Source organism: Thunnus albacares, chromosome 13, assembly GCF_914725855.1.
Source record: "Thunnus albacares chromosome 13, fThuAlb1.1, whole genome shotgun sequence".
Classification (NCBI taxonomy): Eukaryota; Metazoa; Chordata; class Actinopteri; order Scombriformes; family Scombridae; genus Thunnus; species Thunnus albacares.
In genome coordinates, this window is record NC_058118.1 from 22399212 (window position 1) to 22416386 (window position 17175).

Genomic DNA, 17175 nt, shown 5'->3' on the forward strand with positions numbered 1-17175 from the left:
ATGACAAAATCAGATAAACCAATAAATTGCCACTGCAGACTTTGATGCTTGGCAACACTTTTTCCATGTGCTTTAACCATTCTTGACCTTTTTTCCAGGTAATTGATTTGAATGTATCTTTGTAATAAGATAACAAACACATCTTTTGGAAGGGATGCACTGCAATCATAGTAAGCAACAGTATCTATATTTCATGGCTGTATATTGTAAGTGATATCCTCTAAATTTTTCTCAAAATCTTTCCAAAACTTCAATTAATGTACTAAAGGATAGGTTCACAATTTTTCACGTTTGTCTTAAAACAACAGTCAGGTGCCCATATGGACACTGAAAGAGGTTTTCCTCGCTGTAATCATTCCTCCTGTTCATACTGGCTATTAAAAGATCTTCAAATGTGCTTTCAATGTAAGTGTTGACGGCCAAAATCCACAAGACACAAATTAGTTATTAATTATTAACAGAAACATCTTACATGTACATAATATGTACAAAAGGGTTCACATAATAAACAAAAATGTGCACTTTTTAACGCTATAGTTTAACGCAAGGGGGATAAGGTCCTTATAAAATGTTTAACAGTACAAGCTGTGACTGAATGAAGTAACGTCTGCTAGAGAAGTCGTCAGAGGAGCAAGATGTTTACGTCAGAGAACAGACAGTAACCGGCTCCAATCAAATGCGACGCTCTCCTCCGGCTTCAGCCAATCAGCTACGGGAGAGGGCCGTCCGTCCCGCCCCGCCGCTCTTCCTTCTCGCTGCACTAAGGTCACTGCTGTCACTCGGTGGCAAACCAGCCGAAGGAAGCGGAGGAGACCCAGCAAAGGAAGGTGCAGGAAAGAAACAAGCAAAACAAGCAACATGTCTCTGTCTAACAAACTCACCCTGGACAAGGTGGATGTCAAGGGAAAGCGTGTCATCATGAGGTGAGCGTTTATCTCCTAGTTGACGAACCTACGCAGGCTAATCGGAAATTGGATTATTTGACGTTAGCTAACTGACATTTTGGAGATGTTGTAGTCCGCAAATTTAACGTCTTTTTTTGCGGTAACGAAGTGTTTTGTGCCCTCGTGGTTTTACTGTGAAGATACTCATAGTGATGGTGAACGATGCGTGAGTCACTTCAGACCATTTTACGTGAAGGCAGGAAGTGAAGTTGGTGGTTGTCACGTTTTTTTCCATCCATGTTACGTGCCTCTGAGGAGATGCTGCATGGATGCAACTAACTGCATCCGAGATGTAGGCACTGAAAATGAAGGGCAGAAACATTGTAATAGTCCAATATTTAGTCTTGTAATAAATTTGTAATACATACGCGATACTGTATTGATAATCTAAGGAAGTTAATGTGTCGTTTAGGTATTTTATTAATCTGATTAATGTGACTATAAACCCTCAAAGTATTGGCAAATACGCAGTCTAGCTGAGAAATTGCAGAAAGAGGAAACAGGAAACGCTACATTTTGTAATTACAAAAATTTGGGCATTTTTACGTGAAGGACTGCTGAGATGGTGAGTAATGGGTTATTCGTCAAAAGAGGAATCGATTCATTTAGTAGTGAGCGAGTATTCAGCACCAATCAGTCCCTTCAGGAGTTTCTTAAACCAAAAAACACATTAGGGCACACCTTGGGCTCCAGAAAACAGTGATCAACATGTTTAACCATTTTCTGAGATTTTATAGGCCAAACAACTTATTGATTCATTGAGAAAATAATTGGCAGAATGATCGTTAGTTGCAGCCCTAAACATTACAACTGCAAGCAGGTTCATTGCCTTGCTCAGAGGCAGGGCAGTCCACATAATCCCTCCCTATCTGGTCCAAGTACAGTCTCTTTAGCTGGAAGGATGTCCTGCTGCCTGGCTGATCAGCATAGACTCTAAATTGATTTTTGTAATAATAAAAAGTTGATTTTAAACTGATCTCAAATGCAGTTCTGATAAAAGTATTATTTGCCATTTACTTGCTGGACATTCTTACAGACTGTGATGAGAGTTCACTTGAAACTGACACCCTCTGTGGAAATGTCAGAGGGCCATCTTGGTTTGCTAAGCTTGGTGTTGAAACGACAGGCGGCATAGGACAAGGGTCACCGGCAACAGCAGCAGCAGCCCCCCAGCCTGCACCACTCAGTGGTAAAAGGTCAAATTCACTTCACTTTCTGTAAGTCTCAGTGTGGACCAGCAGTGTGCTGCACTGAGACGATCAGACATAAAGTTACCTCACATCACACCCAGGGCCTGTCATAGCATGCCATGTTATGTTTTATGAAGTTTCAGCAGTAGACAGTGTACAGAGGAGGTGTTGTGAGTGAGTTGCTGGTGCAGAATTAAAAAGAGGGAAAGCAGGCCGGGATGTTGCTGTAGAGACCTGGCAGTCCCTGACAGAAATCTGTCCAGCGGCCAAATCCTGCAGAGGCCAGGACCTGATTTCCTGGAGAGGCACCACACATGCTCACCCATCTTCTTATCGTATATCTCTCTTTTGCATCATTAAATGCAAAGTTTTTTAAGAGTTAAAGTTGTTCAAACATTTCTTAAAGACAGCAATAATCTCACTGGTTAAATTATTCTTAATAGATGAAGCTACAGCTGCAAAAATTATTTTGTTTTGAGTCATGGAAAATGCTAAATTGTCCTGGTTCCAGCTGAATATTTATTATCTTTAGATTGCGGGCTATTGGTCGCGACAAAACAAGACATTTACGGTTGCATCTTGAGCTTTGGGAAACAGTGATCCGCATTTTTCAGACATTTTAAAGACCAAATGATTTATTGACAAATCAAGAAAAATCAATAATGAAATTAATCTTTAGTTGCAGCTCTCGATGGAGCTAATGAGATAGTTTTTCTGTTAAGCAAAGTAAAACTGCAGCCAAGGCAAGAGAGGAGGAAGATACTTCTCATTCATTGTTGTTTAAGGTCTAAGTTAGCCATTAGCTAACCTTTGCTTTGAACAACCGCAGTTCTTCTGCTTCACCCATCAAGGTTTAACTCGTCCAATGAGCTCATTTATGGCTCCAGATCAGCTCTGCTTCAGAGAAGCGTCGGAGTCGAGTGTGTTTCATTAAAACGAAGGAGCAAAACCTTCAATTACATTCAGTTTCACACTCAAGGGGAACAGAAGGGACAATTTATGAGTGGAAATCTACTCCACTTGTTGCATGGTTGAACATTGTCTTTGTACAAGAGCCTCCTGTTGAGCCGCTGAATTGCTGACTGATGCATTTTAGGCTTAAGACAATGGATTGGCGCTATAATGGCAGTGGGTTTGGTATGTGAGTGTGTGTGTCAGCTGTGCTCATGGAGGCTTATCATGTGTCTCAGTGCATCAGGTCCCCAGGCAGAGAGGGAGGACGGGGCAGGGAGGAGGGGGCGAGTTATGTAACAGACTGGAGTACGAGGGATGCAGCATGTTCTCATGAGCTGCCAGTGTGCATCGCTGCATTGATGCAGCAGCAACCAGCAAGGCATTAATGCTGCCATTGAAAATCCAATTTGGATAAAAGACTTCAACTGATGGAAATGTCTGAAAATGTCTGTCGACTGTCTGACAGCAGCAGACTAAAGCTTATAGACTAGAGTTTACAGTTGGGCGATAAAACGATAGTGGTATCTACCAACGATAGATACTTTATCAATAGCAATAAGAAAATTGTTAATAGGATGTTCAGTAGTTTCACTTAAATTCATTTATTGCAAACCACCATGAAAACACATAACAAATACGCAAAGCTCGGTTGGATGAACAAACCCCAAGCATGCTCCCCCCCTCCCTCAACAGCCTATCATATCCCTTGATAATGGAGCGTGCTATGAGCGACACACAAACAACCAATCATTTAACAGGTGTGTTGGGTTGCACCATCGACATGTGACACAGCGACAGAAACCGCATGGAGTGAGAAAATGAGTGCAAATTCAACCTTTCTTCTCCTGGTCTTTATTAAAAATAGGTCATCAAAAATTATCAATGATTATCAATGAAATGAAACATTTTATCGTGATTTAATCTTTCAGCTATATCGCCCAGCCCTAGTGACCACCCCTCTTAACATGAAATGGCCACAGTGGCGATAATAAAACCTTTTATCAAAAGCAGTTGAGTCATTAGATAAAGGTTATTTGCAATAGAAACAGTAACAGTAGTTGAATGGGGATCTGAGGCAGCTGTTGAAATTGAAACTGTTCCACGTGTAGGCAGATGAGGCAATTTGGCTGAAAGAAATGTGGCCATAAGAAGTAGACACGATATATATATATATATATATATATATATATATATATGACATATTGTCAAGCATACTACACACTGAGAAACAGAACAGTAGATCTCATCAAGAGGTATCACTCCTGCTTCAAACCATAAATCTGTTACTTGGTATATTTTGGTTGCACAGGCCAGAATGTGAGCGTTACTTTTTTCTGCGCTGTAGTTTAAAAGCACACCACATGGTTCCTCAATGAGAGTGACTTCATTCACTTAATGCATAATCTCTATAAACAGATATATCTGCATATGAACGCAGAATCTGTAGGCTAGGGACAAGATTTTGGGATCGGAAGTGTTCTGGTTTCCGTTGCATGCAGGTAAACAGTCCGTGTGGGAAGAGAAAGAGGCGGAACGCATTGGCCGAAATGTAGTCTGGACCTAAAACGCCTGGCTACGAAACAATCCGGTCGTAGATGTCGTCTTTCAACTCCAACTCCATTCTCGCGTCTCAAGTTGCCAATTGGACTGGAAACAATGACCGGCACACGGAAGAGGAAGTCTTTGCCTGGATATCCGCTGGCTACATCAGAAGCCCCTAAACATTGGCCGTCGCCCCCCAGAGGCTAAATCCTCGATAGCTGATGGGTTCCGAGATTTCTTAATTCATGTCTGTCCGTCCTGGGAGAGGGATCCCTCCTTTCTTGCTCTTCCTGAGGTTTCTTCCATTTTTCCACATTAAAGTTTTTTAGGGATTTTTTTCTTATTCGAATCAAGCGTTGGGTTTCCATTATCCTGTAAAAACCTTTTTTTTATTTATCGGGAAATCTCTCTGGTCATAATGTCCGGTGACAGCGCGCTATGGAGGCTTGAATTTCTCAACAGCCTGCAAAGTCCTCATCAGGGATTTCAGCGAAATCTATCTTGAGTGGGCCAAAATAAAAATTATTATAAATCTACATGCTTTGATGATGTCATTCTTCATACAGCCTGCCTAACAATTGTTTATAATCTCAACAAACACAATATTTGACCCGAATTTCTCCCATTTATCCGGGACACTGAAATCTTCCAGGACACGTGGACTGGCACCAATTTTTTTTTTTTTTGATCCGTGATCAGTTGTCTAAGGATAGAAGATATATTGCTGTACAGACTGTAAAGCCCCCTGAGGCAAATTTGTGATTTGTGATATTAGGCCATACAAATAATGATAATGATAATCTTGATAATTTCGTTTCTTCTCTTTCAGGGTTGATTTCAATGTCCCAATGAAGGACAAGCACATCACAAACAACCAGAGGTAAAGTCCATCTCTTTTCTAAAGCATCTTTTCTGTTCTCGCAGTTAAAGTCAATAAATAAATCATTAACTTTGTTCATAAAATAAATTGGGTTCTTAAAAGGACTAAAGCAAACTCTTATGCACGTTGACTTTCAGGATCAAGGCTGCCGTTCCCACCATCAAGCACTGCCTGGATCACGGTGCCAAGTCTGTCGTCCTGATGAGCCATCTGGGCCGCCCCGATGGAAACTTCGTGCCCGAGAAGTACTCCCTGGAGGCCGTCGCTGCCGAGCTCAAGAACCTGCTGGGGAAGTGAGTTGATAGACATCCAGTTTATTTATTAAAAAATAAAATCAAATGATAAAACTCAGTGATTAAAGCAAAACAGAGACAACAGGAATATTAGTATTTTTGTAGCTATAATCCTTGAGATTTCAGTCTTGGTTGATTTGGCGACACCTGTGGTTACTGGTAGTAATGGCAAGTGTATTTTACAACCGCAGTCAGCGCTAACTGCGTTTCCTGTGGCCTCCGCACGATAAAAGCCACCTCATAGTTTTCCATTTGAGCTCTTCTCGTGCAAAAGCAGCAGCAGCAGTAGGTAATTTCTGTTTTGCATTAGTTGTAACCTAGCAAAACATTACTGGAACTGGAGAGCTACCATTTAGCTCTCCAGTTCAATCCAACCTAAACTACTAGCCACTTAAGTATTGTGTTTTGCTAACCACAAGAAAAGTATCAAAGCTTCAATCACAAGATAATTATTTAATGGTCGCAAAATGAGAAGACAGAGTTTGTTTTGTCAAGATCATATAATGAACATTGTTTTGACTTTGCAGGGACGTTAAATTCATGAAGGACTGTGTTGGTAAAGACGTTGAAGCTGCTTGCGCTAACCCTGCTGCCGGCTCCGTCATCCTGCTGGAGAACCTCCGCTTCCACGTCGCAGAGGAAGGAAAGGGCAAAGATGCCTCCGGAAACAAGGTGAGACTCCCAGCGGTCTGCTCGCTCTGACTCAAACTTGTGAAGTGTGCAGAGAAGGAATGAAAATTAAAGTTGTCTCACATGAAATAGCTAAAGTGATCCTCAGACAGCGGGAGAGTCTAACACAATTTCTCACTGCTGGGTCAGCTGGAGGAAAACGCCCAGTTGTCTCCAGCTGCAGCGTTCCTGCAGTGTCCCTCTGAAATAGCTGTGTCACTGTCTGATGATGTCATGATCAGGAGTGGTGCAGAGACTGTGGCTCTATCCAAGAGCTCCTCCTATTGCACCCGGTGCACTATGTTTACACCATATTATTCTATTTTTATTTTTAAGTTCATACACTACGACGTGCTCTCAAATGGAACAAAGTATGTGGTGTCCATAGCATGTGCTCTGCTTCTTGCACAGAAACACCCACAATCCAATGCTTCCTCTTTACCCTTTTTAAATTAATGTGATGTGACCCTGCACCTGCCAATGACGGTGATTCATTAATGTCCAAAATCTTCACTACAGAGGAATCTAGTGAGTGTTTATTATACAGAAATTGAGGTCATACAGCATTTCAGGACTTTTAGGAGAAAATTGTATCAAAAGAACAACAGGAACCATTTTCTAAATAAAATATATTATCATATGAAGTTTGATTCTACTGCAATACCATGTAAAATCCCTTATCTGCTCTGATCACCTTATTTGTCTGCTAGGATTCAGCTCAAATTGTGTTGGACTGTTGAACTTTCTCAACTTTTTGACACACAGATTTTTACCCAGACTCAGTGCGTTAACTTCTAAGAAGAGCTAGATCACAGCTCTGTCTATTCCAGTCCTCCTCCTTCTTAATGTGCCATCTCTGCTTTCATGCCCTCTGGAGGCAACGAGGAGAGACTCTGACATCTGAGTGCTGACCACAGTCAGTTTTTATCTTTCATTACGGTGAGATGTAGATGATATAAGGACGAATCAGGGCTCAGGACCCTCCTCAGATACTGTATGAATGTCGGTTCCTGTGGAGGATCAGCAGCCTTGACCTGCTGACATTTATTTTGAAGGTCAGTTGGCTGTGCTGGCTGGACGTGTTGCTTTTCCTGTCCTGAGAGGCCTGGTTGGTATGCAGCCGGCGTGGGTTGGTTTCTACTGTACTGCTGTACTATACCAGGCAGGGAGCTTTATTTTTAGCTCATTAAAGAAACTCACTGAGTTCAACCTCAAGTTAAAGTCTTACCCAGCTCGATATGATAACACTATAAGGTTTAAAAGACACACAAATGTTGTTTTAGCAGTGTATGTGCAACAAATAGAAGTCTGGTATCACTTTTTACCAATTGTAAATCTAACTGGAACTGACTTGAACTCGATCAAAAGTCAAACTCAGAGCTCCAGTCATTTCTCAGTTAGGTTTTTGTTAAGAGAGCTTGAACTCGAACACATTCTTAAAATTTATACAGCTATTAGTAGCTCCTTCATTTCCGCCACTTTGCATTGTATTGTGGGACCAAAGCATCCAGTAATTTCAGAGTGCAGACTGTACTTCATTTAGCTATTTTCTTTGTGTTAAGGTATTGCAGATTCAGTGCACTGCTAGAGTTTATTTAGTGCAGTAGTGGATGTCAATGGGAGTTTTCAGGGCACTTCATATCTAGTTGCTCAACTTGAATGCTAAAGAAGAAGTTCTTGCCAAACTATTATTGCTCAATTCTTCTTTTCAGATAAAGTAGTTATTAGCTTACTTATTACTTCATTGGCGCAGTGAAATCTCTCATAATTTGTTGGTTGTTGTTTTTACTTCCCCATTGCATCTCTAAATTTTTACTGGCTCCAGCAGAAAAAAGCACCGTTTGCTTGTGTCACTGATACAAAAAAGGCAGTGACACATTATTTATTATTGTCAGAAAAGAGTACTTAACTGATTAAGCATCGTACAGTCAGACTCATGAGGCTGCAAAACCAGAGATATCGTCTTTGTTTTTATTCCATGTTTTCTTCGTCCTCGTCAAAATCTGGCTCCTACATTACCCACAATGCAACTCACCCTCCAGCAGCTCAGTCAGAGATTTGGGGGTGTTATGCTAGTAGCAGCTAATATAGCCTCGATTCTTGACAAAAAGGAATTTGTCAGGGGCAAAAAAGAACACAGCAGTAACTTGTTTCTAGTTTTTACCTTTTTATAATCTGTGGATTAAAAGGTGAAATGTAGGAAGCAGTTACAGTCATGCCCTGACTGAAGCGTGCAACACTCATATCTGACATTTGGACGACACTGAAGAACTCACCTGACCTTTTTCTGCCCTCCAGTCACACAGTCACGACCTTCATCTGTTAAAGTGCAGCAGGAACCTGATCCATAATGACGGACTGAATGTCTTACTGATCACGGACTGCATTTACAGTATATAGTGCTACTGATCATACAGACACATACTTCAGTAGATGCATCGAAGGTTTTACAGTCCAGTCATAAACCTTCTTTTCACCTACATTGCTGATTACCTGATTTGCTGCATTGATTAACACAAAGCATCAATCATTGTTATCTTCTGGGTTGAGTCTGACAGATCTTGATGTATCTCGACTTCTGATCAGTTGTAGTTGTCAAATGACCCCCTAAAATCATAAAATGTATTGCTTTCTGATGTAGCGCCATTCCTCGTTTTCCATGAACATACATTTTAACTTTATAAAGTTTTTCTGGGGGCCGTCATAAACTGCCGAAAACCCTGTAAATACAGAACTCACTGGGCCTACAGTAGGAGGGTAAGAATCACTGGAAAAGTGGGATCATGAGGAGAAAGGCCGTGTTGCTCTTTGTAATGTTGTTGTTTAGTTTGTTTTTGCAGTTCAGAGTCCTTTTAACTAATGTGTAAATCGTCTGTTTATCTTGAATAGGGCTTTATCAATAAAATGCATTATTATTATCATTATTATTGTTGTTGCTGTGCACCTTTTATTAATTGTTTCACATCTGTCTCATAACCAGGACTGCAGCCAACCTATAATGGTTGTTATGTGAATATGGACATTCAGCACATTGAAAACATGCTTTGAATCTTGCACAAAGATGATAATGGAGCAGGTGCAGCAGCTGCTCACAACATTTTAATGAATTTAACAATTAATTCATCAATTAATGCCTGAATTTTGTCGTTGAAATAAAATGGAAATATGTTGGGTTTTTTTTATGAATAAATGATGAACACTTTGAAGCCTTTTAAAAAGGAAATAAATCAGCCTTCCACTTGGAAATCAAATGCCCGTCCAATTATGTTTTCAACTGGCACCGGTATTGCTTATCAGTGGTCGTCAAGTAAACAGATCCAGATAACTGATCCGCTGTGAGGAACGATGGTGAAATAAAGATATCTCAATAAAAACACAGATTGCAGTTGTTGCTAAAGGTCACTACTTTTTTCTGTGTGTGTCTGCGTCCTCCTGTCTTCTTCTCTTATTCATTCCTGTCTTTTTTTTCACAGACCAAGGCCACCCAGGAGCAGATTGACTCCTTCAGGGCATCTCTGTCCAAACTGGGAGACGTCTACGTCAATGATGCCTTCGGCACAGCTCACAGAGCCCACAGGTGAGCAGGACACAGGTCGTCTGGACACAGTAGTGATTAATGGAGGACAATAGCAATCTGTGATGAAGTGAAGATGATCAAAATAAAAAAAAGGTCTTCTTCTACTTCTTCTAAATGCCCCTTCTTCCCCTTTCCCCTCTCTTCTTTGTCCTCCTCCTCCTCTTCCTCTCTCCCAGCTCCATGGTTGGAGTGAATCTGCCACAGAAGGCAGCTGGTTTCCTGATGAAGAAGGAGCTCGACTACTTCGCCATGGCTCTGGAGAAGCCTCAGAAGCCCTTCCTGGCCATCCTCGGAGGGTGAGAACAATTAGTTTCGACAATTCATGGAGTTTCAGTAGAGTTGAAACAATTAGTCAAGCAAAAATACCCAACATTTTATGCTTCCAGCTTCTTAAATGTGAGGATTAAATATTTTTCTGTGTCATATATGAAAGTAAATTGAATATCTTTGCTTTGTGGGCTGTTGGTCAGACAAAACAAGACATTTGAAGACATCAATTTGGGTTGTGGCAAATTTTAACAGCAAATAAATGATAAATGTCAGTTAATATTTAAATTAACTGACATTTATAGACCAAACGATTAATCGATTAATGAAAATAATACTTAGTTTGAGCATGATACAAGAGTTTTTCAACCCCAGAGGATTCATTCATTCGTTCATATTTTATTCTTACTTTATAGAAACACTAAAACTAACAATACTTTTTTTTTTTTTTTTTACTGCTGGTACCTTTTTTAATTTTAAAAGAAGTCTTGTCAGCTTTGTCCTCTCCTGCGGTTCAGGTATCACCACACTGCAGCGTGCCAGCATCTTTCTAAAATACCCAGGTGACCATCCAGGAATAGAGACTATAAGCTCATTATGTAACCTGTGGTGTCACAGTACACTGCTTTCTTCAAGACGCTATCACTGCTCAACACTCACTTACATTTTTAACTTGTTCTCCTACAATATGTTCATGTCAGTGCGCTAGATCTTTGTTTAGTGAACAGTAAAGGGCAGTTTTGCTCATGTAAAAACACAAAGATTATGTATACACAGATGTAAAACTACAGCCAATGTTTGTTATCAAGCAGGACTACAGTAATCAGTGTATTTGCCCTAAAATGACTGATTTCCTTGAAGGAATTAAGCTAATACCATCCTGTTTTATCTGATATTACACAGTTCAATAACAGAAACTCCAATAAATTGAAATTCACAATCATTAATACGTCTGTAATCAATTAGGAGCTCAGAGATAATAACCATTACATTAAAAGCAACCAAATGCTGCCACCTTATGTAACTCGGGAGACGAGTATTTTCAGTAGGTAATGAGTTCACAGTGTGTCTGTGGTGCTGCAGGTGGTTTTATCTTTGTTAGGTCCAAGTTGTGGCACCACATGTGAATGAAAACAGAGAAAACAATGGGTGAAGCCGCTGTGGAAGCCTCCAGTCGGTCTTGTGCCAGAGTCCATTTTGGCCCGACTGCATTGTGCAACTGTCACTCCCGCTCAGCGTCAAGCAGTGCAGCCAATCACCTTCTTCCATCCAGTTCACAAACAGAGGACATTGACCCTTAGTGTGTAATGATCAGCCAGTGAGAGGCTGCATAGTTCAGCAGCTTCTTGAATAGACACCAGTGAAACAAATAATGTGTTTAAAAGCTTCTATCTGAATTATCATATTTTCATTAGTGTTTGTTTTCTTGTATGTACAGTTGGGGCAACAACACAGAATAATTGAACTGATCGATTTTCATTGGAATAATATGTGTTCAAATTAATAAACCTTGAGTACACTGCAATTAAAAAAACAAACAAAATGAATCATTAAAGGAACAGTGCAGATATTTTGGGTGATATGATTATTCGTTCTTGGCAAATGGTAGGCGAGAAGCTTGATATCACTCTTATGTCTCTCAGTTGAATATGAAGTTGTAGCCAGCTGCCAGTTAGCTTAGCCACTTTATTAAAACACTATGTCTCATAACATTTTCATATCAAAAGAAAACTACAAGAATGCAGGAACAGCATTCAGAGCATCACATGAGACCAACAGTCTAATTTTAATAAAATATTAAAGTATAAACCATTTAACCGCTGTCTGCACATATCAGTGCAACTCTGGCTTGTTGTTTACTTTTTTCTCATCTATCAGTCTGTGGGCATTTTATCTGTTCTGATGTTTTCTGCCTCTTGCACTTTTTGTTTCAGAGCGAAGGTGAAAGATAAGATCCAGCTGATCAACAACATGTTGGATAAGGTCAATGAGATGATCATCGGCGGCGGCATGGCCTTCACCTTCCTCAAAGTCCTCAACAACATGGAGGTGAGGAAAACTACACAGAGGATCTGTGTGTGTCACTAGCAGAACATTTAAACCAGTATAAAAATTAATCCCCCAGTATCTTTAAAAATACACACAATCCATAGTTTTGAAGTGATGTCATCTTTTCTTTTCATGTTAACCATGGATCACATGACTACGTGTATGTGGTTTTACTGGCCTGCAAATTTACTGTTTTGGTTCAGTCTCGGTGCTCTTTTAAGTGTCGTTTATGGACGCAGCAGCGAACTGTTTTGAGAAAAACGCTCTAAAATCCTGCTGTACGCTCCGTGCTCAGCACCAAACGGCAGACAGACACAGTTAGCGACTAGCTGGTGAACGTAGTGGAGCATTTAGAAGCTAATGAGCCAGATATTTCCCTCGGATGTTGAAAGAAACCAAAACTTCGCACACCTGGCGGATATATCGGCAATCGCCGGTTGTTGGGCTGACGGTTGCCCGTTGGGAAGTTTTGACACATCATCCAACCATATGCTCCACTACGTTCACTAGCTAGTCATTAACTGTGTCTGTCTGCTGTTTGGTGCTGAGCAGGTCATGGACAGTTGGTTTTTAGAACTTTTTTTCTGAAAAACAGCAGCCTGCTGCGACTGAAAATGAAACTATGAGAGCAGTGAGAGTGAACAAAAAAGTGAAGTTGAAAGAGCCGAGGGGAACCGTGGAGTCGGGTGATAATTCTCTGTGGGTTTATCGCTACGAGGGAACCCTTTCACATGACATGTAGTCATTGTTGTAGCCAGTGCGATGATTTCTCTCAACCAGATCTTTTTTTCTTCTTGCTCTGTGACGAAATGAAAAGGTATCTTGAATGAACCCTGTATGACCACACATGGACATGCTCTCCCAGTCGAGCTGTTGGACTCAATGTTGAACATTGGTGGTGTTCAAATACACTTATGAAACTGCTTTGTTTGTGTCACAGCAGAGATTAGGAATAATGTTCATAACCTGAGTTTGACCTCTGACTAAACGAAAGGTTCAATTCACCCACATTGCAAAAAAACATATTTCCTTTAAATGGTATCACGCCAAGTTTTATTTGCCTAAATTTTGAAATGTCCATATCTACCACCACCTCAATACTATGGAGGTGAATGGAGTTAAGTTTGCGTTGCTCACAGCACTGAAAAATCACATTAAAAAAGTTTAAAACAACTTCTGTTTCCAGAAACAATGCCTACATTAATCTGGATAATTCTCTATTTCTTTAACAGTAAGTAGTCCTAATTAAATCTGTTTATATAGTAGGTCTGTAGATTATCCAGAGTTTCTGGAAATCGTTTCTAGAAAGACACATTACTGTTGTTTTTTGCCATTTTATGCCATTTTCAGTACTGTGAGCACCACAAATTATAATTATAAATATAATTAAAATCTGTTGATTATTTTCACGCTTAATCATTCAGTCAACAAAACGTTGTACAATGATGAAAAACGGCCTTCACAACATCCTGGAGTCCAAGGAGACGTCCTGAAATGTCTTATTTTGTCCAACCAACACTCCAAAACACCAAAATATAAAATTTACAGTAATGTCAGATCAAGAAAAGCAACATTTTTACAAATTTGAAAGCCTTGAACCAGTGATAGTTTGTTTGAAGTTTTACTGAAACGATTGTTAAATTATTAAAATAGTTGCCGTAATTGATTAATCAACTTCTTGTTGCATCTCTAATCTCAACATCCATAAATTAATGCCTTTTAAAGTCTAAAAATAAATATGAGAAAATATAAAGCTGCATTCATGAAGTGTTTTAAAAGTTTTAAAAGAAAAGTTTTAAGAGTTTTAAAAATACACCCTCGTTATCAGCCTCTTTTAGTCTACAGTAATCTGACAAAGTTATTAAATTCTTATCTTCAGTTCTTCTCTTGACATTTGTGAAGTTTATTTGTCTCCTCATCTCTCCTTGTTTCCTTTCCTTTCCTCCTCTCCTCTTCTCAGATCGGTAACTCCCTGTACGACGAGGAGGGAGCCGGCATCGTCAAGGACCTGATGGCCAAAGCCGAGAAGAACGGCGTCAAGATCACACTGCCCGTCGACTTCGTCACCGCTGACAAGTTTGATGAGAAAGCTGCTACCGGCACTGCAACCGTCGCTGCTGGCATCCCCGCTGGCTGGATGGTGAGAGAAGAAATCTCATTGGCTCAAAGATTTAAAGATGAACCATGAGCGAAATTGATGGTTATTGACTTAATTTGAATCTCATTTATCTAGCGAGTACAGATTCAAGCTGAAAACGAACTATGACGTTTTCTTTTCACAATTTCCTCATAAATGTCTCCTCTCCTCTGCAGGGTTTGGACTGCGGACCAGAGAGCTGCAAGGCCTTCACAGCAGCTGTCGGCAGGGCCAAGCAGATTGTGTGGAACGGCCCAGTCGGTGTGTTTGAGTGGGATCACTTTGCCAAGGGGACAAAGAGCCTGATGGACAAAGTGGTCGAGGTGACCAAAGCAGGCTGCATCACAATTATCGGTAAGAAAGACCAGAGGGGAGTTGAATTATGTGTTTATTTGTGGGTTTGTCTTTTTGTTTGTAGCCTCGTTAGCGACCAGTCAGTCTGTATGTTGGTCCAAGTCTCTGCTGGAAGAATGTCCACTTGGAAATGACAAATTCAGAGAAAAGACGTCTGTGTTTCAACCTGCCACTTGAAGAAATGCAGAATAAGAACAACAGGTGTATCTATTTACAGTGCAGCCTCACTCTTCTTCAATTAAAAGTCAATAATCAGCTTTTTTACCGTCATGCTGCAAGCTACCAATCTAATTTCATGCTGCAAACACAGCTTGAATAGTTTTCCACAACAGCAGGGCTCAGTAGCTAAAAGGAGTTGGAGGTGAGCAGCTTGTCACCTGCAGCTCTTCGTCTAACAGCTCCCTGTAGCTGCTCCCTCTTGGTCTATTACTCCCTGCTATATTTTAAACTGATATACTGATTAAAAAAAGCTCAAAATATGACTGTTCTTGTAGATGTTGGACCTTGCTAGGTGATAAATACATACATTGTATTTATTGTAACTTAATACAGCTCTGATACGACTGTAGGAGAGTGAACAGTAAAGAAGGGAGGCTGACACCAGTGAGATAAAATTAAAAACAGAAATGCTGATCACAGAACACAAATGTAGAGCTGCAATGATTAGTGGATCAATCGAATAGTCGATTGGGAGAAAATTAATTGGCACATATTTTGATAAATGAATAAATGAATTGATTCAGTCACTTTTTAAGCTGGTTTCAGCTCCATAAATGTGAGGAGTGCCTGCTTTTCTTTGTCATATAGCATAGTGATACAAATATTGTTGGTTTTGGACTGTTGGTCATAAAAAACAAGGAATTTGAAGACATCACATTGGACTCTTGTGAATTATAATGGACATTTTCAATACTTTCTGACATTGTATAGAGGAGTCTGGTGTACAAAGTTTACATTTCCAAAAAAAATCTTGGTTTCCTCAGCTCAAATTGAAGTGATTTTAAACTGAGTCCAAACCACTGCTGCCTAAACCTGAGTTGAACTTTCTATCTTTTTAGGATTATCATCATTAAATAAAATGATTTAGTCTTTTAAGATTTTGTGATGACCCCTTTAATCATGCATGAATGATGTATGTTTGCGTTTGTCCAGGTGGGGGCGACACTGCCACCTGCTGCGCCAAGTGGAACACAGAAGACAAGGTCAGCCACGTCAGCACAGGAGGCGGCGCCAGCCTGGAGCTGCTGGAGGGTGAGTGACAGAAAAAATAATGTAGAACAAATACAAACATCAACACAGTGCCAACGTGATGTTTGACTGTATATTTGCTCTCTCTTTGTGCCCACAGGTAAAGTCCTGCCTGGTGTGGATGCCCTGAGCAACGTCTAAACTTCCCATCAGCCCGCTGTGTGTGTGTGTGTGAGAGAGAGAGTGTGTGTGTTTGCGTGCGTGTATGAGAGGTGGGTAGCGACTAAGCCAGACTCCTGTTTACTCCTTAAACCCTGCAAAAAAAAAAAAAACACACCCTGCTTTACCAGCTCAGTCTTTGTGAAATAATGCCAGTTGTGATTCATGGGAGAACAAGTTCCTTTGCCTCAGATCAATCAATGCTGTCTGTAACAAGTAGATCCTTCTGCCTTATTTCAACACGCTGATGAATTCAAGTCAAACTGCTGGAAATAAGAGAATCATGACCTGTTGATGGATGAATAGGGGGAAAAAAAATGGATGAAATGGCTTGTTAAGGTGGAAGTTTTTCCTGTTGACCTGCTGAATGGACGGCTGAAACACAGCAGACACTGCCGTCACCTGAATCTGAGTTCAGACAGCAGATGGCTTCACTTCTGTGCCTGGCGTCGCTCAGACATGTCAGGATCTCTGCTGTGTTGAGTCGTCAGCGTTCACCTCCAGCCGTTCACCCATGAGATACTTAAACACTGGCTCTTATGTATGTATGTGTGTGTGTGTGTATGAATGTGTGTATCGCTGCATCACTTTTTTCCACCCTGGAAACATCACAGCACCACTCTCGAGCGTGTTCACATACAGTATATATATAAATATATATATATATATAAAAACGGTTAATGTGGTGTGTACGTATTTACTGTAGATGTTCTCTGTTCACACTAACTTCGGCTCTGGTCATCTGTCTTTTCTGGCTGTTGGTTTCCGAGCGGCTTCAGACTGAGACGTGTCGTTCTCAGCTGATCTGTTCGGGCTAATAAAACCGTCTGCGTAAAACTTATCTGTGACTGTCTCCTCATTCTAAAGGTCTTTGTAACTGTCATGATGAAGGTTTTTCTTGTTATAATCATC

At 40.5% G+C, this 17175-nt stretch overlaps 1 protein-coding gene across 1 annotated transcript; it reads left to right on the forward strand.

The window, feature by feature from the left end:
• The first annotated feature begins 759 nt into the window (after positions 1-759).
• On the forward strand, positions 760-17104 carry pgk1 (phosphoglycerate kinase 1). The gene is made up of 11 exons (XM_044370229.1): positions 760-923; positions 5460-5510; positions 5648-5803; positions 6331-6475; positions 9946-10049; positions 10226-10345; positions 12251-12365; positions 14326-14505; positions 14679-14856; positions 16009-16107; positions 16205-17104. Exons 1-11 carry the CDS (start codon positions 859-861, stop codon positions 16243-16245), a joined length of 1254 nt encoding a protein of 417 aa, XP_044226164.1. The 5' UTR covers positions 760-858; the 3' UTR covers positions 16246-17104.
• The last annotated feature ends 71 nt before the right edge of the window (positions 17105-17175 follow it).